This window comes from Prinia subflava, chromosome 6 (assembly GCF_021018805.1).
Source record: "Prinia subflava isolate CZ2003 ecotype Zambia chromosome 6, Cam_Psub_1.2, whole genome shotgun sequence".
Classification (NCBI taxonomy): domain Eukaryota; kingdom Metazoa; phylum Chordata; class Aves; order Passeriformes; family Cisticolidae; genus Prinia; species Prinia subflava.
Genome location: NC_086252.1, coordinates 19,929,298 through 19,950,789, shown reverse-complemented (window position 1 = coordinate 19,950,789; position 21,492 = coordinate 19,929,298). Strand labels below are relative to the sequence as shown.

The 21,492-nt window shown below is 36.9% G+C and overlaps 1 protein-coding gene across 1 annotated transcript in view; it reads right to left on the bottom strand.

The window, feature by feature from the left end:
* Positions 1–21,492, bottom strand: part of LRP2 (LDL receptor related protein 2) — a 113,454-nt gene that overhangs the window by 67,942 nt on the left and 24,020 nt on the right. Inside the window, exons 5-20 of the mRNA XM_063400563.1 lie at positions 16,887–16,997; positions 16,652–16,765; positions 16,096–16,212; positions 15,134–15,277; positions 13,653–13,772; positions 11,851–11,979; positions 10,533–10,702; positions 8,123–8,346; positions 7,137–7,343; positions 5,958–6,160; positions 5,190–5,330; positions 4,058–4,261; positions 2,990–3,182; positions 1,742–1,867; positions 1,316–1,446; positions 433–570 (exon numbers count right to left, since the gene is read on the bottom strand). Coding sequence (XP_063256633.1) covers positions 433–570; positions 1,316–1,446; positions 1,742–1,867; positions 2,990–3,182; positions 4,058–4,261; positions 5,190–5,330; positions 5,958–6,160; positions 7,137–7,343; positions 8,123–8,346; positions 10,533–10,702; positions 11,851–11,979; positions 13,653–13,772; positions 15,134–15,277; positions 16,096–16,212; positions 16,652–16,765; positions 16,887–16,997 — 2,472 coding nt within the window. The remainder of the gene's footprint in view (positions 1–432; positions 571–1,315; positions 1,447–1,741; positions 1,868–2,989; positions 3,183–4,057; positions 4,262–5,189; positions 5,331–5,957; positions 6,161–7,136; positions 7,344–8,122; positions 8,347–10,532; positions 10,703–11,850; positions 11,980–13,652; positions 13,773–15,133; positions 15,278–16,095; positions 16,213–16,651; positions 16,766–16,886; positions 16,998–21,492) is intronic.

Genomic DNA, 21,492 nt, shown 5'->3' with positions numbered 1-21,492 from the left:
ACAGAATCGCATAGAATTTAAGAAAATAAGAAAAAAAATAGTGATTTATACATAGTAATTACTTGAAGAATAGTAATTTGATAAATAAACATTTACTCAATTCCTCAAAATAATTTAGTTTAACTAAAACATCTACCAGAAAAGGAGAAATATGAAGTTGTAGTTGGTGATACAATTACACAAGACACAATGGAATCATAATTTCATTTTGCTTGGTTGTTGAGTAACAGAAGGGGTAGAGGGAAGTGGCATTCAGTCACAAAGCAGTGAAGTATACAATGTGTGATTCCAAGTACCTGTGCTGCCTCCCTTGCATGTCAGTTATGATTCAGTGAAGCCATTTATAGAATTGAAACTAGAAATCTGCTGTCCTGACATTTTGTCTCTTTTTCCCAAGTTTACATCCTCCCTCTGTACAAGAAAGGGGCTCACCTATTTGGGAATGAGCGTCGTATGCTTTAACATGCATAATGTTACTAATGCCCCTCCTAATGATAGTGATTTCTCCTCCATCAGTCTTCCTCACTCGAACTATTCCACCAAGTCTCCAATCAGTGAAATAGGCATAACCTGTTTTGAAAAATATTTAACATATTATATCGAAATATGACAAAAAAGATCAAGCATCATAAAAAAACCCCTAGAAGACTTTTCATGAAAATTTAACCATTTTTCAGGATTGTTTCATGAAAAAGACAAAGGGACCTTTACCACTTATAATGCCATCAAAGTGAGCCTTCAGTCACAGACAGACATAACTTAGGAAAGCCTTCTCAAATTTTACTCAAATTGATATATTACAAACTCATCTAGAATTTCAAATTCCAAGGCAATTTTAAGTCATTCATTAAGACTACTTCACAGAAAATTCTAGAGTTTTTTGGAAGCTATTTTTATATACAATCAAAAAGCATCATATACTGACATTTTTCTTCGGACACAACATAAATGCAGTAATAAACTCTACATATAATTATTAGAAATCCTGAAATGTTGACCATTCCTGGAGTGATTCACTTTGTCTGTTCAGCATGAATAACTCACCTTGGAAGCTATAACTAGTACAGCATATCTGACTTGTTGTACTACATGAACTACCTAAATTACCATGTCTAAAATTATTTAAAGCAAATACACATAAAACCAGTTCTAAAAACATGCAAGAAGTACTAAATACATATTTTTAGTAGAAATTCTCAAGAGTGCTTTTGTTGGGAAAACCAGTATCACAAAATCTCTCACAGACTTACAGATCACCATATGAAAAGAAAAATCTATGATAATAGTAAATAATATTTTTCAATGCCAGACTTACCTCCAAAAATAGTAAGGCCAAATGGGTGAGTCATCTGTGTAATATGTTCAAGAGTCCGTCTGTCCAGCCCATCAAAGGTGCTGTGCTCAATTTTATCAAAAAAAGCATCCACCCAGTACAACCTCAGAGAACTAGAAATAATGAAAATGTCATCTCTTTTTAAGTGACATTATGTCTATAAGGAAACACTAGCATTCTCTTAAGTAATTATCTTCAATCTAAAGAAGCTGTTGGGGTGAGTGGGAAGGGATTCTGAGAAAACCTTACATTTTAAGGCTTCTCAACCAATTGAAAGATAAGTTCTTCAAGAAAAGAGTGCCTGTGCATGCAGTCTGATATAATTCCTTTGTTTTTACTCCCTAACAGTTTAAAGGAAGAAACATGTTTGCTCAAAAAAAGCTTCTCTGTCTTCTGTGTTGCCCTTACCTCCAGTCAATGGCAAGGCCATTCGGCCAGCCTAGAGTTGTATTGACAATTGGCAAGGCATGGGATCCATCACTCCAGGCCCTCATGATTTTTGCCGGACGGAACCAATCTGTCCAGAATATATACCTGAAAGGACACGTGTCAGAAGACACATAAACTAAATTATACAATGTGATTAAACAGAGTGAACATTTGAAACAGCATTAACATTTTTCTTTGTATCACATCTTTCATATAACTTAAAAAAATACCATTTCATGTTGTATTCTCCTCAATTGGCAGTGGTACCAACAATTAATATTTATCCTCTATACAATTATGAGAATCTTTGGAAGTATTTTGGCCCTTTAGATATAAAATATCCATAACTTGTATCCATAACTTAAAATTTTTAAGGTTCTCATGTAATTACTGATAGAGGAAATAGAATCAATCAGAAATGCATCTTCCAGCATGAATACTACAAAGAATTTTCTCCTGATCCATTTGACTCATGCTTACAGTCAAAGAGTTGGGGTTAACCAATTTTATAAAGTATCAAACAAAAAAATGTTTGGATATCCAAGGATCCGGGTTCAACATTATTCTTATGAGATTACTTTCAAAATAGTGTATTTGGTTCTCATGAAAAACCAACATACAAGAATCAAGAAATTCAGTAGTAGGACATTACAAAGCCAAACTATGCTGTGAAAGAAACACTGTCTTGGCATCAGCAAAGAACACAGAGTATGGAATTTGGAAGTAACCATTTCCATCAAAGAAAAATGTGGTTTTATTTTGTGTATGGAGTCACAAATTGTAAGGTCTGTATCAGATACAGACAATAGTATCCAATATGGTTCAAAAAAGAAATTCAGAAAGATAAACCCACAGGACGAATGTTATATTAAAAACAATTTAGCAAACTTCATCTTTCAGCTATGAGAAATAGCTTTCTGAGTGATACAAAGAAACCAAGTTCTTTTGCCTTTCCATCAATGAACAGGAGCAAAAGGAAAAAACCACAATGCTTTTAAAGACAGTTCTTTTGAGGCTTCTGTCATGTGGAATCTCTCCCACCATGCTCTTTCCTCTAGGTGCTGAATCCTAGGCTGGAATAAAACAAACAAAATAAAGACAAGACAACTGAAAAGAGATAGTGCTTTGAGAAGAACAAAAATTCAGAATCAGATTAAGTCTAAATTCACCAGGTCTGTTTAAACCATAAATTTGTACATACAGTTTAAAATGAGAACCTAAACTTACCCAATAACAGGATGAACCACGATTGAGCGAGGATTATTTAAATTCTGAACAATAGCTCTCCTGGATTTATCTGCCAGCCTCATCACACTAATGCTCCTGTATCGAGGATCTGTCCAGTAGAGGTTCTTTGAGATCCAGTCAAAAGCCAAATCTTCAACACTTTCCACTCTATTAGCAGTCAAGATCTCTCTTCCTAGAATTTGTAACACACGTAATGATTGCAAATGTTTAGGAACAAGGGAAATAACATGAGTGCAGTACTCTATTGATAAAACTTGTGGTTCTCCTTGGTAAAATACTACCTTTGGGCTACTTAATATCAAGACCAATAACCAAGGGGAGGGAGGGGTGCCCTTTGCTCCAGACAAAGAAGGTGTATGTCCAGGAGCATAACTGCAAAGGGGGGAAATAAAGACTAGCCAAAGGTCAGAGAAAAATCTGTCACTAAGTTTACACTGAGGGTTTTACAAATGAAGTTCAGTGAGGTCAGTGCAGTAACAACATCTTGCTCAACAGCCAGACTTTATCTACTCTTTGCCTAGTAATGGTCAGCTGCAGTCTACCATTAACCTGACCCTCGGCAGCAAGCCAGTGCAGAAGACTATATGCTGACGTTTGATCATTGTCCTAAATTGGAGAGAAACATTCTTTACACTAGTATAAATAGGATTACCAAAAATCTCACTAAGTTAATCTTCTTTTTTCTGTATTATTGTATCATAGCAAACATCCTGCTCTCTAGATAGGGAACTTAAAATAGAACAGTTTCATACTACTGAAAGGCACACTTGTCTGCATAAACAAACTGGTGAGGGCAAATACTAGTTGTGAGAAGTACTACAAATAGTTTGTTCCCAAATACATTCAGCAAGTTTGTCAAACAAGAGAATTCAACAAGCTTAATATGAGTTGCACAAACATTTTTGAGGATCATTTTCCAGGTTACTGGGGTCACACTGAGATTTATCTGTATATCTCACAATGCGACTTTTCATGATTTTTTTAGAAAAATATATATTACAGTCTCCTTACCATAATTACTCTACAATTCCCAAGCATGATTCTCACCTGAACCATCAGTTTTCTGTTTATAGATCATGTCTTTACTTGTGTCTGAAAAAAAAATTGTCTCATCCTGAGCACAGAAGTCAATCCCAACGAAGTATGAAGGGCTCCCTGTTACAGGTATGATCACATCTTCCTGGGTGGAGAGATTGAAGGGGATTCCCCGCACTGCCGTCTGGGATGAGAACAGCAGAAACTGCCGCACAGCTGAGAAAGGAAAAATCAGACACGGACTTTACCTATACACTAGGGGAGACAGCTGAGCATTAAGAAAAGCTTTGTTTTATTTTGACACCACTAATAGCCAGGAAGTAGAAAAAAGAAAAATGAGAAAATAGGGATTTAAATACTGACAAGACCTAAAAACGGAAGAAGAAAAACAAAATCCAATCCAGAATGTTAGGTGATGTGTCAAGTATTCCTCTTTCATTTACTGTGGTCCTAATACATTTTTAAAGCAAACACTAAACCTATGGAAGCGGAAATCATCTTCTGTACTCTTCTCTTTACAATCATCTATAAAAAATAATGCACAGGCTTTGTGGAGCCACCACAAAACTAGACAATACCTGAGGCTAGCCAGATAAACGAATGGCCAAATACTAAAATTATAGACAACATATATGACATGCTTTGTCAGTACACAGTCATAGTAAAGATGCATCAGTGAGAATTCTGCACTCAAATATGAAGCAGAAGATAGCTGATGAAAACACACAACTCCAAAAGTGAATCTCTTATAATTGCCATGTGTTCAAAGGGAGAACACCAACCTAATCTGCACACCACTGCACAGCAAAGCAGGCTTGTATGTTCAAAACAATGCAGAATCTGCACATTAGCAAGCATTCATGTTTGATTTCAGGATTAAGAGCTCAGTCATGCAACTGTCTACGCATATTCCATATTCAACTCAAAATCCTCATTCAAGGAGAGTTAAAATGTTTAAGTTGTGGCTTGAAATGAACACCAGGAGAAATGACTACATTTAAAGCTGTCAAAAAGAGTTGTGGTGAAAAGACAAAAAGTCCTCTGTGTATCGAAGCTGCTGAAGAGAGGAAAGACATTCTAGAAACAGCTCTAGAGCTAATGGAGTAGCATTACTTCCAACAATCGTAATTTGGCATTTTCTTACCAACACAATGTCGTCCATCTATGTGTAGGTCAAAGCCCAGGACACACCTACAGCGATAACCTAGGCCATCATTATCTGTTTTGTGGCTGAGAACACAGATCTGTTCACATCCCCCATTATTACTTCCACAAGGATTTCTTACTGGAAAATAATGCAGATAGAATTATAACCTCCTCTATTAACCGAATGGCATCATTATCTTGATTTTTTAGGATTTTCTTCAACATCCACAATAAATCATGTGGATTATGTGAGGGTTACATCACATGGAAAACATACCCCACCAGTTCTACAGTGCAATGCCCGGAAATCACATCAGAGGCAACTATCATTAAAGAATTCAGCTCATAGAGACATGCAGCACACAGCATTAAGGCCATAGTTTGGGCCATAGTCTTCTTAGACATAGACCTACTTCAGAATTATATCTCACAGAATTAATCGAATACTGGTGGCCTTTTCACTGCTTTCATTGCAGTGTTGAGGAAAAAAGTCCTAAACACCAACACTACTCAAACTCACAGGTTTGACTCCACCAAGTATCAGTCTATTTATAAAGCTCTCCCTACTCTTGAACGTTGCATTTGACAGTTCCTTAGCTACAGCAGTTGGATGAAACAACAGTATGATAAAAATCAGCCTAGTTTTACAATAAAAATTTATGTATCATAATTACAGTTCCTTACAGCAAAGTAAAAGTCTCAATTTTTACCAATTTTTGCTAACATTCTTCCTAAATCTCCCTTCATAATCTACTTATGGTCTTACCAAATGGCTGCCTGGCAGCGTGGTAAACTGTCACTCCATAAGGTCTCAGTGAAGACTGGTAGATCACTTGAGGGTTAGACTCTGAAAATTTGTTAGCTTTCACCACTGCCATTTTGGTCCAATCAGTGAAATAAACATTGTGTTCAAATAAAGTGATTCCATATGGATGAGGAATCAGTGAGCCTCCATGAGCTACTGTTCTCCTGTTATCAAGATGATTTAAAATTATTTACCGTATATTACCTAAACAATAACATTATTAACAGAAGAAAATATACAGTATTTTTAATTCATTCACTAGGTTTTGTTTCAACAGAGAAACTACTAAAGTACAAATGAAAAAGATCAAATTAATTGAAGAGATAAAGCTAAACACACATGGTTCATCAGCTTAAAGGATACAGCAGTGAAAATAGAGGAAAAGTGTTAGCAAATTCCAAGAAAACACAGTGAGTAAAGAGGAGAAAAGATACCAACACCAAATTTATAATTCAGTAAGTGAAAAAATACAATATTGAACAACAGACCTGTCAAATGAGCAGAAGACTGTTTTTGAAGTCAATATATAGAAGGCATGCTAAAGGGGACCCTTTTTCCTGTGTTTGAGTAACTGATACTAATCAGAGATGCAGAGATAAGCAGGCTTCTAAACAACACTATGCTCTAAGACAGTCCCATAAAAACTCAAGGCCTCCCTTTTTGCATGCTGTGATTTAGTCTCCCCAGCATCATAATAGGGTGAAGGATGACTTAATTTTTGACAGCAAAGATTTATAAAATGTAAGAAAAGTATTTAATACCTATCACACAAATTAGTGTTTTGAAGTGGAATATAAACTCATTCATTAAAAAATGCAAAGAAATTATGATGAAAAATAATGAATATAATTGAAAAATCATAAAAAGCAAATGCTTTTAAATGTGTACTGTACTGGTGGACTATGAAATGTACATTATAAAAGAAGGGCAAGAGGCATTCAAAGTCAAAAAAGAGCAAAGAATGATGAATTAAAGAATGTCTAGAAGTAGCATGACACGGCAGAGACAAAGGTGCATCACATTCATTATGTGGTAGTTTTCATCCTTTGTGCATCTTGTTTTATTACAAAAATCTTTTTTGGAACTAGATACAAAATAATCAGTATATCTGTAGCCTCCAAGGAATAAAATTTCACCTACCTTTGAAGTCCATCATAAGTTACAGTCTCAATATAATCAAACCGGCTGTCAACCCAGTAAAGTCTCTTTGACACAATATCCAGAGTTATTCCAGCAGGCCAGCCTAATTTTGTTTTTATCAAATCCTGACGATTTGTGCCATCCATGAAGGCCCTTTCCACTTTAGGATCACCAGACAGACTGTCCCAGTCTGAGAAAAACAAATAACTATAAAGAGATAAAAAAGAAAAAAGGTCACGTTTCCTTGAGATTTTAAAAAAAACCCCAGCATTTCATATGGAATTTAAAACCAGCACCCTTTCAGAAGAGAATTTGTTTCTCAGCTGGCATACTATGAAAATGTACTTTATACTTTCTACACAAAATGTAATTTTAATTTTCGTTTATAGAATAAATCTATACAGAAGCATGCTTTCACTCAAAAAGACCTCAGAGATACTAGTTTTCCTTATTAAATCACAGACTTAAGTGTACTGCCAGAAATGAACCAGTGACAAATAGCTGCATCATGAAAGCAGCAGCCATGGCTACAAGTTGCATGAAATTCCTCTCCCCATTCTCTGAAGATCCGTGTTTTCATGGTTCACATATACTTCTGAAGCATATGGGGTTAGGAGACACTAACTCTCCTGGCTTCGTTCCATCTCTTTATTTCAAATAGTAGGAGATCTGTGGATGGTACCACAACTGAAATCTTTAAGGATAACACTCCTCTGCAGGACAAGTCCACAGGTCCCATTTTCAGTGCTGCTCATGCACACACAGCTCCAGCCATGAAACAGATTCCACACATTATATATAAATGCATTGCAGAGCCCTATCATAAATTAAGGTGCAGAATAGGTTAGGATAGAATGCAAATGTTCAAAATATTTTATATCTGATTCTAAAATGATCACTTTTGCTGTTTCCTAGTTGTTTTCCTTTTACATGGGGATAAGAGGGTTTCTGACATCTTTTACCATTATCTGATAAGTATCACTTACCCAACAGTTGGATCAAGTGCTATTCCTCTAGGATTTCCAAGATTTTCAGCGATAAGAGTCACACGGTTTCTCCCATCCAAGTTAACCATGTCTATTCTGTTCACACTGGTCTCGACCACATAGAGTTTATTGTTAACCCAATCCACTGCTAGATTTTCAGGTGTGTCAACTGAAATATTTAAAACTTCTTGGAAATCAGAGCCATCAATATTAATAGAAAAAACCTGAAAACAATACAAATATTGTCAGTCTCCATGTGATGTTTTGCTATCACAAGACGTGTGGTATTTGTCTTTTATCATCACATTGATCACCAATCCACAACTGGCCACCAGATACAAGCAAGTTACCCTCTAAGCTATTCCTTAGGTTAGGGTTTTTGCGAAAATCTGGAAACCAATGCAAACATTGCAGGAGGCTTGCCTTCAACTAGCATTTCTGCAAAATGGACAAATAGACTAAAACAGCTTTGTCCTTTAGCAAATGGTTTAAAAAAAATAGGAAAGTGCATTTGCTTTCCTGGAATCTAGCAAAACCCAGTATTTTTAGTGATTGAAAACGAATTATCATGCTTTGGTAAAGCTCTCAACAGCAACTAGAAACAAGAGGGGGAGCTCTTACTGCAGTTAATGCTAAGGGGAAATAGCAAAATGAAGAAAGTAAGGGAAAGTTGTCCATCCTCACATAAAGGAGGTCTCAGCTTGTGGTCTCCTTTATCTAAGGTTAGTTTTAACAGCATCCTGCTCAAGAATACTAATATTGTTATTTAATAATCAAGTTCAGAGATACATGAAATAAGCAGTCCAAATAATTTTACATATAGAGTAATTGTGTGATTATAACACTGACTAATATGAATTTTTTCTTTTGGAATAACAGCATGAAATTTGGAATGTATTTAAATTAAACTACAGATTACCAAGTAAATATACGCAAGAAAAATAACAGCTGAAAGAGTTGTATCATTTTAAATATTCTTCAGTTCCAAGTAACAATAATCAAGATAACCACCTAACTGTCTACTCTATTCTTTGGAAACCCTGTTGATGAAAGAGCTTATGGGCATTAGGTTATCCAGCAGTACACTAAATGAGATAAAGATGACACAAAACACAACCCACAATTTTCTAGTTTAGTTTACATCTTAATCTTACAAAAAAAAAAAAAAAAAAAGACAAAAAGTGCCCTAGAAAGATTTTTAAGACACCAGGTGGAAATATTCATCATTTAAGAAAATTCTAAGTGCAGATATTTTCATCTGGATATTCAAGCAAGGACTTAATTAGTTTAATTAGTCTTAAATAATTAGGATTAAACTATATTGGGCAGATAAAAAGGCAGTCCTAGCCACCCAGGGTGTGCAGCAAGAAACCCCATATTATCTTTTATTTATACCCATTTCAAAGACAGAAAAATCTCCTGTCTCATAGAAGTGCAGATTTGACCCTGACTACATTGACAAAGCAACTGCATCAATAGGAGCCTACTACAGCCACAATAAAAATGTCAGAACTGTGAACAAGTCAAAACTTGTGCATACAAATCTTGTCCTACTTGACAGCCAGGCAGTGAATGTTCTTTCCACAGAACCAGCACGGAACTGTGATGAGAACTCCAGTTTTCATTACACGTTTTATGTGTAGATTCAGAATTATGACAGTGACACCAAACTGATCCATCAGTGGCATTAGCAGGAGCCAGGTCACAGATTCTCCTTCACTCTGCATGACCATCAACATGAGGACAAAGATTACGAAGTTCCATCATTTGACCTAAGACTTTCTTTGGTTTCCGTAAGTATGCGGAAACCAAAGAAAAAAAGTAAAAAAGAACAAGAGTGCCATCCAACTTCCACAAGAGTCTCCACACTGTTTTTTTTTAACTTACTTTGCTCTACTGTATCTTGAAGCTAAAAATTACTCTCAAAAAAAAAAAAGTAACACAATATTGGCTCATTACACAAAATACTGTCAATATTTGTTATTCAAGCTCAATTACAGTGCCATTTGAAGTATATGAAGAAATCTGATTTTTATCATCTTGGAAGGAACAGAGCTTTTACATTTTAAATGATCATGTTTCAAAAATTACCAAGAAAAATTTGCTCCGCTTTGAAAGAATGTCTACTATTTCTCTTAATTAGTTTTTTGGACTCAGTCTCAAGTAAAATTAAAAGTTGCTCAAGACATTCCCATATAATAGGATTCTTTGTTTAATATGTCACATGTAATAGTATAGTTGAAAAAATGCAGTCATTAACATAAAATATTTCAAGGAGCTTTTTTGTTAGAAAACAAAAATACAGCCAGCTTTGGCTCCCAAAAATGAGGGCCTATCAACACATTCTGCCTCTTCCAGTTCTCTACTTCCAGGTACACAGAAATACATTCTTCTTGAAATTTCTACCAACCTTATCTTGCACTGTGTCGGTCCAAAAGATTCTGTGCAGGTAGAAGTGAAAGTCCACTCCAACTGCAATCCCACGGTTCTGGGACTGCACCAAAGTGCGAAAATTCCTTCCATGAAGATCCCCAATAAGTAAATCACGGCCATTGGAAAAGATAATTGATGCAACACCAGCTGAAAGCAGGAGTGGCAGAGATATGATCACTCCGCAGGCAAGATATTTTGCAAACAGGCATTGCAATATATACAGACTGGTTCATACACACTGGACACAGAGTTTTAAATAGATGCTTAGACTACAACCTGTATAAATGTTTGTATTTGAGTGCTAACTTGCTGTGATTTGCCTTTGGTTTGTAGACTTGAAGCAAATCAGACAGGAACAGCTATTTAAAGCTGTACCAGGTAAAACTTTTATAAAAGCCCTGTGTAAACACCAAAAGACTATTTCTATTAAAGCCCAAATGAACCCAGTGAAACTGACTTTCAGGAGGTATTAAATTCTCCCATTTATAAGAGAGAAATACTTAGAAAATTGTGATCTGAAGACTGTTCTGCAGATGCGGCTGAAGAAAGAGGGAAAGGGGAGGGAACTGAGTTATTGCTTTTCTAAGAAACAAGACTGCTAATCAGATATGCCAAGCAGGAACTCCCGTTCCCACTGATGCTCAGCAGGCAGGAACACCTGCCTCACACAGAAGCCTGTTAGGACATTACATCTCCACAGAGCAGAGTTTCCTGGGGCCTGCTTTCAGAACTGAGCAGGAGGTCAGGAGCAGTAGCCTACATCTGATGAGGAACTAGACTCTAAGAGACAAGCATTCTTCAGAGTTCAGACTCTGAGATACTCAAAGCTAAGAGCATGGCTTCTCTACAGGCAACTGTTTGATCTCACCATTCAGCAAAACCATCTTCTGCCACAGTTTTAGAAAAAAGGAGGTTTCCTGATTTCTTGATACTAAGTTCTATAGAGAACATGACAGAAAACTGCTTCTCACAGAAAGAAGTTTTTTTCTGTTCAGGAGTGCTCTGGCAATAACCTCCCAAGTCTGTAGAAGTCAGGAGTGCTGAAAAAGCAATGGAGCCTAAAAGACATTTGTTGATTAGAGGAGAAGCAGCCCTGATAAGGCAGTCAACACCAACCTACACAAGCCAGCAGATACAGAGTTCTGACATTTGCTGATATTCTGAAAGCTTTCCTGACTTTAAATCCTTAAGGGCAGAGTTAAAATCAAAGAGAGCTGTGTGGCACAGACATGAAAACTACCCCATTTTACCTAGCTCCGTCTATTTGCTGAACAAGACATTGGAAGTGCACGAACCTGACGTGTTTGCCCGACAATGCCGGTGGTGCTCTAGGAAATAGCCCTCCACACAGCGGCACTGGTGATGTCCCACACGATCTTCACACAGCTGGTCACACACACCCCACATCTGACAGTCATCAAAATCTGTCAAATGAATAAGGCATATTTACAAAAAAATGCTTTGTATAAAATTCATGTTGTGATTAAGAAGATACAAGTTTGTCCTCTCTGCTTGCTTTATATCTAGTTGCAAAACTCTAGCATGAAGAAAGAGGGTTTGCATGTTTTTCCACAGTGTTTCAGTTTCATATTTCTGGATGACAAAAAACCTGTGTTTCCTGCCCAAGGACTTACCTGCACTTTTGTCCCCCACTGAAAAATACTAATCAATCAACCAAAAAAAATCTAAATCACACCTGCCAGAAGAAAAGGAAAAATCATTTGAAGGGATGTCATTGTCTACTTTCCACAATACATATGTTTATGAAGTATTTTTCCTGCAAAAGACCTGTATACTTGGCACACACAAAGATTTGGCTGGATTTAAGCCCACTCTGAAGGTGAGCCTCACCTCTATTTTAGTGCAGTGCTTAAGCCTTTAAGTCCTACTTGAAGGCAGTGTTTATTAGCTCAGATTTAATACCATGCTAACAGGTATCTGATGTACAATTAAAAGCTGTCTGTGCACCAGAACCATCAAGTAAAAATTCCATTTAGCATGCAAAACACCATATAGGTAGAGTACTGGATCTGGAATTACACCATCCTGACTGTCAGCCATCCCTTCATGACAAGCTTTGTTCCAACCACAAATACATGCCTAGATTTTAGCAAACCAAAATACATTGACTCAGATTTACAAGACAGAATCTGATAACTGGGTTTATAGGACAGTCAAAAAACAACAGAAGATTCACTGACACTGAACCAGGTTTGGGAATGTGTCCTTTATGTATTTCCCACAAAAGTGTGAAAAAATGGAGGAAATTTCATGCCCTATTGCTCTGTCTCTACAAAAAGAAACCATTCTGCCATTGCAGCTTATACAGCCTTAGGCCACCCAGTATTCTCAAAAATATAAAAATCTCATTAGAGACTGAGCATCTGAAATACTTTCAAGAGCACAAACACCATATCTTGGGTTGAAAACTCATAAGAGGTGTTTACCACTTTTATTAGGCAGTGCTAACTTTCATGCTTCTGAAGTTACTCAATTGTCAGCTAATGAGATAAATCATTTGTGCTACCAAGTTACAGCAGCTTTACAGTGACCCTTGCATTCTTGTAAATATTCTTCTTTTTCATGTAAATTATGTATATACTGAAACCCCACAGAAGACACAGCCTTTCCATAGTGCAAATACAAAACATCCTTCTTATTTTCAAGTATAATGTTCTGCTGTCTTCATATACAGCCACCTTCCAAAAGCAACAAATAATTCAACATCATTACCTGTTTTTCCAGGCATGCAACACACATCACTGAACAAATTCTCTCTGTGTAAACACTTTAAGACCAGTAAAAACTTTTGATGATAAACCAGCCATCCAACAGTAAATATTTTTAAACCTGATCATGCTGTCACTATGTCTTTAGGTCAAAGTGAAAGAGGTCTTTGTGATATCTCTCTGGTTTGTTTCTGTGTCACCATGCCACCATTATGCTACTAAAATTTTCATATGTTTGCTGACTCCTGAGATTTTCTGTTTGCCACTACATCCACCCAATTCGAACTAACTCTCCTTTATGGAATCTAGGCTCTCCCAATGGGCTGTGAGAAGGCAGTGGATATCTGTAATGCCTGGGCTTTACTCACCAATGCAAGTCCGACTGTCATTGCTGCTTACTGTATACCCAGCAGGGCAGTAGCACATCCCTCCCGATGGAGAGGAGTGGCAGCGATACTGGCAGCTCAGCGCCGCGCAGCGCGATACGTCTGAAAGGCAAGTGAAACAGCTCAGAAACACACCCATTACCAGCAGAGCAGCTTTCTGCCTTTTTAAGAGTTACAAAGCTGAAGTCTTTCCTATGATAAGCCTTCAATTTCAAGTACAGCTTCTTAAAACTGATTTGCAGAAAAAATTATGTGCAAAGTTCCACAAAATCACATACATTTACATGCAAGCAAGGGCATGGAATACAGAAGAGGAGGTACTATATTTAATAGGTTTTTAGAACAGATTTAGAGGATAAGCATCAATCTTACATGTACCACCAATGGTAAGTGTAGAAAGGTGACCAGAGGAAGCCATCTGCAATGCACTAAAACTTTCCCTGGTTCCACAAGACCTACTTGTGAGCAACATATTCTTGAGCTCCATCTATTGGCTCATCATTTACCCTTCTTTGTGAAAAAACCCTACCATATTATATTAAGAAGAATATATATATCCTTCCTATGTATTAGAATATACTGTTTGCATTGTGGTCATGGAAATGCTTCTTTATCCTTTCCTTCTCTCTCTTTTTTTTCCTTCACTACTTCTCCTTTTCCTTCTACTACTATTTAATAAACAATTCAGTGACAGGTGAATAAGTTATGAGTGTAAAACACTTGACAAAGAAGGAGGTGAAACTCAGCATTTTCCTTTTCCTCAATTTCTTCTGTTAAACACCTTGCTTTGCAGCTCATATCTTCTGTAACTAACAAACCACTCAGCAAGAGGTGCTTTTTCACAATAAGGTTTCATTTCCTCTTATTTTTTCTGCCCTCCTATTCCAAAAGGCACGGTTTTGTTAATAGGAATTTTTATCTTCCAAGAAATTAAAATACACTGGTCCTTGTCCTCAGAGGGATTTGATATTTGTAGGATGCATGCTCATTGTCTCCAACAGAAAAAACACAGTGTACCGCTAACTGGTGAAACAGATATCCCAGGTAAAAAGATATTTTTTTAAATCCGAATCTTTAAAGTGAATTAGTCAAAGCTTAAGATATACTGATTCAGTGCTGTGTTCTGATCAGCACAAATCATTACGTCTGACTTACACAAAGGTACCAACATATTTAAACACAGATAGCATATACCACACCTTTCCCTGACTTTATGAACATATTTTAGGGTATGGAGAGCAAGTTAAAATCCTTATTTGTGAAATTTCATGTACAAATTTTAAAAAGAAATTATCTTTTTGCAGCCTATGTGCCTCTTTCAGATCATCCAGTCAAAACAGCGCCAATGAAAATAGTGAGCTTCCAAAATTTCAGTATTGTTTAGGAGATAAAAGGCAAATGTCAAAAGATGGCAGTGCTGATGATTCTGCTATTACATGTATGTTTTTCTTTCTCATACATACTGCAATGTCTGCCTGCAGTGATGTTAGTTTCATCTTCCCCTCCAGGGCAGTCTGCAGCTCCATCACACACTTTCCCAATGGGAATGCAATGCCCTGATCCAGGGCAGGCCCACTCTCCTGGGTAGCATTCATGGTGACCACTTTCTGTGGAAAAGGAAAACAAGAATAATGAAGAGTATGTTTCAAATATTAAAACTTCTTCTCTAACAGGTTTCCAAAGCATCTCTATCCTTCGATATCCAGTTTTGATTCCTTGCACACAGCTGGGAAAGACTATAAAGAAACATTATCTATTCTTACTTGTCATGCTTTCTTTTACATTCAAACTGCAATGCCAACAATACTTGGGTAGACAACACATGAATCCCTTTAGTTTTGTGTTTTGTTAGAAATGGTAACACCATTTAGCATTAAACCAACCAGTGCACCAGAAATGGAACTATAGTTGTGTGGTTTCAAAACATATAAATGCTATCTGGATGATGAGCATAATGTTCATCATAGAATAGAACAATGAAAAAGAAGTCTCATTCACACTTTCATTCATCAAAGCTTCTGTTTCTCACATGACAAATCGTGGCAGGATCTGATTAAATTTCATTTTGAATCAATGGTTATTAGAAGCCTCATGTCTCTTAACAGATGACCTGAAAAATCTCCACATGCAGGAAAACCAAAACAAAATATAAAAGAGAGTATATAAAAGAAAAAATATATATATTGCTACATGCTAAAGTTACTTTGCCTCATACTTGGTATCACAATAATTCTCACACACACACCAACAAAAATATTGCCAAAGTTATAAAAAGAAAATATAAAAATAAAAATGAAGGTGAAATTCTAAGGTTTTAAAAGAAGTAAAATGTATTAAGAACATCTTGACTGGTCTAAATTTCATAGATGTAGGTTCATGTCATCTTCCTCTGAAAATACCATTGGAAGTTAGGAATAGTATTTACCACATCCTTTTTCATCTTCATTGTCTTCACAGTCATCATCTCCATCGCAAATCCAGCTCTGGTGAATGCAACGGCCACTCGGGCAAGTGAAGAAGTTGCCTCTGCAAGTTGCATAAGCTATGGAAAGAAACAAAAGAAAATCTAACTGCTGTAGGCAGCTAAAGGTTTAAAATTACAATAGTGTCTCATATATGATCATTTATCATATCTCCTAAACAATTTAGGCAACATATTGCAAACACCGCTGGTTTCTTCTCATTTAGGTATGAATTACCTTTGATACACACTGAAATTAAGATGACAACAACATAAGTGTAACTATATGTATTAAGAACCAGATTGTCACTCAATCCAGCAAACTCAAATAGTAATGACATAGCCAGGAACTTAGCAGCAAAGACAAAGTCTATCAAAGTAGCACTGCAATTTTCATCTTTCTATACAAAAGAGTACTTGAAGAACAGTGATTAGCCAAGCAATCTGCTTCCTGCTATCTGCTTGAACCAGGTCTTAGTAAAACAGTTGAAGAAAGTGGGAAAACAAAGAAACATCATACTGCAAGAGTTTTCATCACTCCTGTCTCCACAGTCATCATCATGGTCACAGATAAAGGCTCGTGGGATGCACTCTCCATTAGCACACTGGAACTGCGTACTGGTACATCCACGTGCTGAAAAAGATTTTAGCACAGAAACATATACAGAAAATCTGTCAGAATACCACAGTGGTTAACTCCAAAAGAAGGTCTATAAAGGAAATTTGTTTGGGTTCACTCCACACAGGGGACTTACTGCAATTGGCTTCATCAGAGGAATCTCTGCAATCAACTTTGCCATCACATCGCTGACTTGCATTAAAACATGCTCCATTTGCACATGATAACTGTTCACACCTTGGGTAGTCTAAAATAAAAAAAATCCTTTATATTAGCATGAAGTTAGACCATATTGAGCCATATCCATCTAGTGTCAATAGAAGATCTTGGTTTAAAGGAAAAAGGGAATACAAAACTCCATTACTAGTAGTCCTAAACTAGTAATCCGTTTATATAGTATACTGTATAAATAAACTATATAAATATACTGTTGTCTTCCCCAACACATATATTAAAGAATATCCTCTACGTGGATGCTACAAAACCTTGCAAGCAACAAGAGAAAAATTAAATGCCTTCCCACACCTCAAAAAGATTTGCAACCCAAACAGCTTACAATATGATAGAAAGCAATGGAACATAAAAGGAGAGAGGAGAGCAAGCAGTGAACATTTATTTATACCTTAGTTTTAATCTATCCTAATTTTAATGAAAGTGTTTAGATAGCAAAGAATTTCCTGAAATTTACAGTTCCTAGGTCCTCTTCAAGTGTCTTGAGCTGCCAAACTCAGAGACCTCAGGTTTTTCTGGTTTTGTTCCAGTTAAGCCAGGGACATTAAATTCCCAGGTTCCATGAACAACGTTAGAACCACTGGTTTTTGTTACCTGCTTCTCCCTTCACAAAAGAGAACAGATTCTGAAGAAATAATGAGGTTTGGGATATTTTACTTATATAGATGACCTATAGGCAAATACAAAGGATTGTTTCAAATTACTTAAATTCTGAGAACACTTATTCATACAAGCAGTCAGTGAGTTCAGTGGAAGTATCCAACACATTAAGCACATTATGCTAGAGCTGAGTAGGAGAACATGAGCTCATGGTTTAGCTTGTTGCTATGTAGAGAAAAATTACATTTTTTGGTCAAATGGCAAGTAAGAAAAAAAAGAATTAGTAATTTTAGAAATTAGATGTATTGAACCTTTGTCTCTATATAGAAGATAAATGAACTCAAGACTCAGAAGAGCCAAATAACATTTTGCACTTTTTAGATGTTCAGTTTGAATTCTTATCCCATTTTACTTCTCTAGGAGTTAATAAAGCAGATAGAGAAGGCTCTCACTTAGGCAAATTTTCCTTCATATCATTGGAATCCAAAATATGGGTTATATAATTCCTTCAAGCAGATATCAAGAAACCTGCAATTTTTCCAGACAGGGGCAAACTGTTTGCTTGCCTCTGGTGTTCTGTGTATTATCACATTCCCACAAAATTTCAATTACCTATGGAATAGGCTTATATGATTTTAACTGTTAAATTGTTAAAATGAGAGGATAAGTAGCTGTATTCATGTCCACTACAAGTCTAGCCAGACTATGTCCCTAGCTGATTCATTTCCATTTCACTTGTTTTCACTGCAGTTAATGTAAAGAGGCAACGTGCACGTAGGAACACTGTGTGCCTAACCAAAGAACAGTGGTTGCACATTAGCAGGGTTCCAGCTACAGCGTTTCTACCTGTGGCCTTCTAGTGATAGTTCCCAATCTTCCCTTCTGGAAGTCACATAATGCCAGCATGTGCCCTAAGCATTCTTTGGTCCCACTTCTCAACCAGACAATCACCTTCCTAATACATCCTTCCTTCAGCAGGCTTAGAGAAAATTCATAATGCTTCAGGAATAACATGGGTTTTGAAGTGTTAGCTCTGCCTATAGAAAGGACTAAAGAAAGGCCTGACCTGGGGCCAAGTTTAAAGTTCACCATGGAACTAATACTTCTTCCCTGTCTGAAAGCACAGAAGGCATCACAGGGAGAAACCATCGGGATTTCTATGGCCCAGCAGAAACAGCTATGGCAGTACAGAGTATTATAGGGCAGATGGAAGAAAAGGAAGAATACAAGGGATGTGCTTGTAAGTGCACTGAAATAGGAAAGCTTCCATGGGGTGTATAATGGATAGTTTTGTAATCTTCCTCACTTTTCTTCATATCCCACTGAAATATCTCCAGTGGTGTTCCAAACTGTTTCCAATGGACTGATGTCAAGCAAATAAACAATTGACCCATTGCCTCACACTGCCTGTTTCTTCAAGAATGCCCAGGCAGGCTAAGAATCTAGCCAGTAATAAGATTTTCTCCAGCTTATATTAAACACCCTTACAAGAAGGGAAACTTTGTCAAAGTCTTCTTGCCAGCAGCAGGCCTGGAAATGCCCTTGGCCTAGCAAAATCTTTATTATATTATAAAGTTTAGTGTATTGTATAAATACAATCCCTATAAAAATACCAAGAAGAGCCATAAGTAAAGATGTTTTGAAGATACTTCAAAATATACATTCTGATTAAATTCGTGTTTCACTAGAATGTGAACAAATGCTTTTTTTTCTTATTCTCTTTTTAAAGCTGGTATACAGATTCTTTATTTTAATTGTACTTGCACAAGCAAGAACATACTTTGAAAAGCCTGATGGAGATTAATTTGATTTTTAACTCTGTACAGGTAATCCCATTTCCAATCCCTTGTCAAAAGGCCAAGGTTAGTAAATGACAGTTCTGATCACAGCCTGCTCACTGATCTGAAAGATATTTTTCACTGCATTCTGCATTGCAGATTGTACTCTTTGCATATTAATAAATTGGTTTTTAATTATTTGGGGCATTAAGAACTAAGCCTGATGAAAATTGGCAAAGCTGTGAGCCACACCAAAGACTGTAGCCAATGCACTGCATGGTTCAGGAGCATCTGTGCCATCAGGACAGTTTGTAAGTACCTGGGTTAGTTTTATGTGAGGAGAAGTAGAAAAGGCAAAAGAATCAAGGAAGAAATGCTGGCTTGTCTGAGAGCTTAATGCTGAGAATGAAGGAAGCCAAACTAGAACTTCATAACAATGCTAGGATATCTGAAAACAAAGGAATGACTGTCCTTGCAAATGCAAAACCCCCAGGACTTAAACTCCTTTTCTTACTCTCCAAAATTTAGAAAACATTACCCATGAGCTTAGTTCTTCTACTCCTATCACCAAATGGGGACCTCTTAAAAGGAAAAGAAGCACCTGAACCTTGACAGCAAGAGGGGAAGAATGGGATTAACTCCTAAAACTGAAAGACCTGTACAACCCAGCTTAATGAAAAGCTCTCCAGCAAATAAAGTTGGAAAGTGAGTATCACAACATTTTAAGTGGAAAGCTCTCAACATCAGTCAATGCATTTGGAGTTTGCAAAATAAACATTTCCTAGCTTTTATTTGAATTTTTATTTAAACTGAGATCTCTGCACACATCTGATCAAAGATTACTGCATTTGAGTATAAAACCCCACAGCTGTGCAAGAACTGGTAACAATCAGAGAAATTGATCGTACTGCCTCTGTTGTGGGGGCATATGGGGAAAGTGTCAGTGCTCTGTGAATGACTTGAAGGGGTTCTCTTCCAGGCAATGGAACTTTTTTTCTTTCTCCATTGGTGACAAATGGATTAGGAAGAGCAAATAAAGGAAGGATAAGGCTCTGAGTTAAAAGGACAAGGTAGGTAGTTTGTACCCAAGGAGGCCTGGGAATACAGATGTACAAGAGACTGAAAGGAGACAATATGAACACAACATTAAGAGAAAACTAAAGGGACAGAAAAGAAAAAAAACCCACTGTTTTCTTTCACCTTGTTTTGAATGGTCAATAGGCTCCTACATAAATATTGTTTCCTTTACCTTCTCCTCCCAAAAACCTGTGGCTAATTTTACAGAAAAATAAAAAGAAGAAATGTTTCTGTAGTCATGACAATTCCTAGAAGAAAATATGAACTTTGTGAAAACAGGAGGAATGTTTTTCACCTATGTTCATTCCAATGCTCAGGAAGAAAGGGAGCTCTTCTTTCTCTCCCCTCCCCTCAGGCATTTTCTTAGCCAAAATACTTCTACACAATCTGTCTCCCTGATGCATGCCAACATTTCAGTTGCAAAATATAAATAACTGGCAAACACTAGCACAAATGATAGATGAAGCATCTTGCTCTTTGCAACTTTTGGGGCAAGAGTTGTGAACATACTTAAATGGCATCATTCAGTGGACACATGAAAGGTGTTTGAAACCTATGTCACAGGAACTGCTAAATTGACATTATTTTGCACTCTGCCTAATACTTCTGTTCTGCAAGCTGGAAATGAATTCGTACAAAAACAGCAACAGGAAATAGTTGCAACTAGTACTTGATTCAGCACAAGCTGATTTCTGTCACGCAGTCAGCAGTGTAAGCTTCTGTAACCCTAACCCATGACACAAGGAGTAGAAATAAAAGGAAAATAAAAAAGGCAATTTCCTACTAACAAGGGTCTTTTATTGCAGCATGTAAAAACATTCTACAAAATAAAGTTAATTAAAACTCTTTGATTCACTGCCATGAGTCACCACCTCACAGTGGTCAAAGCATTGCCCAGACAGCTCACAGCCTACCAGAGACACCAGGAGAGAGACTTCCTCCAAGCCCAGGAGTCCTATGAGTCCTACATAATACCAGGTAGTGTTCACAGTGGAGATGCTTTCAAAGCTGGCAAACAGACCAGACCATCATTCCTGGTCTTAATTCCTGATTTTG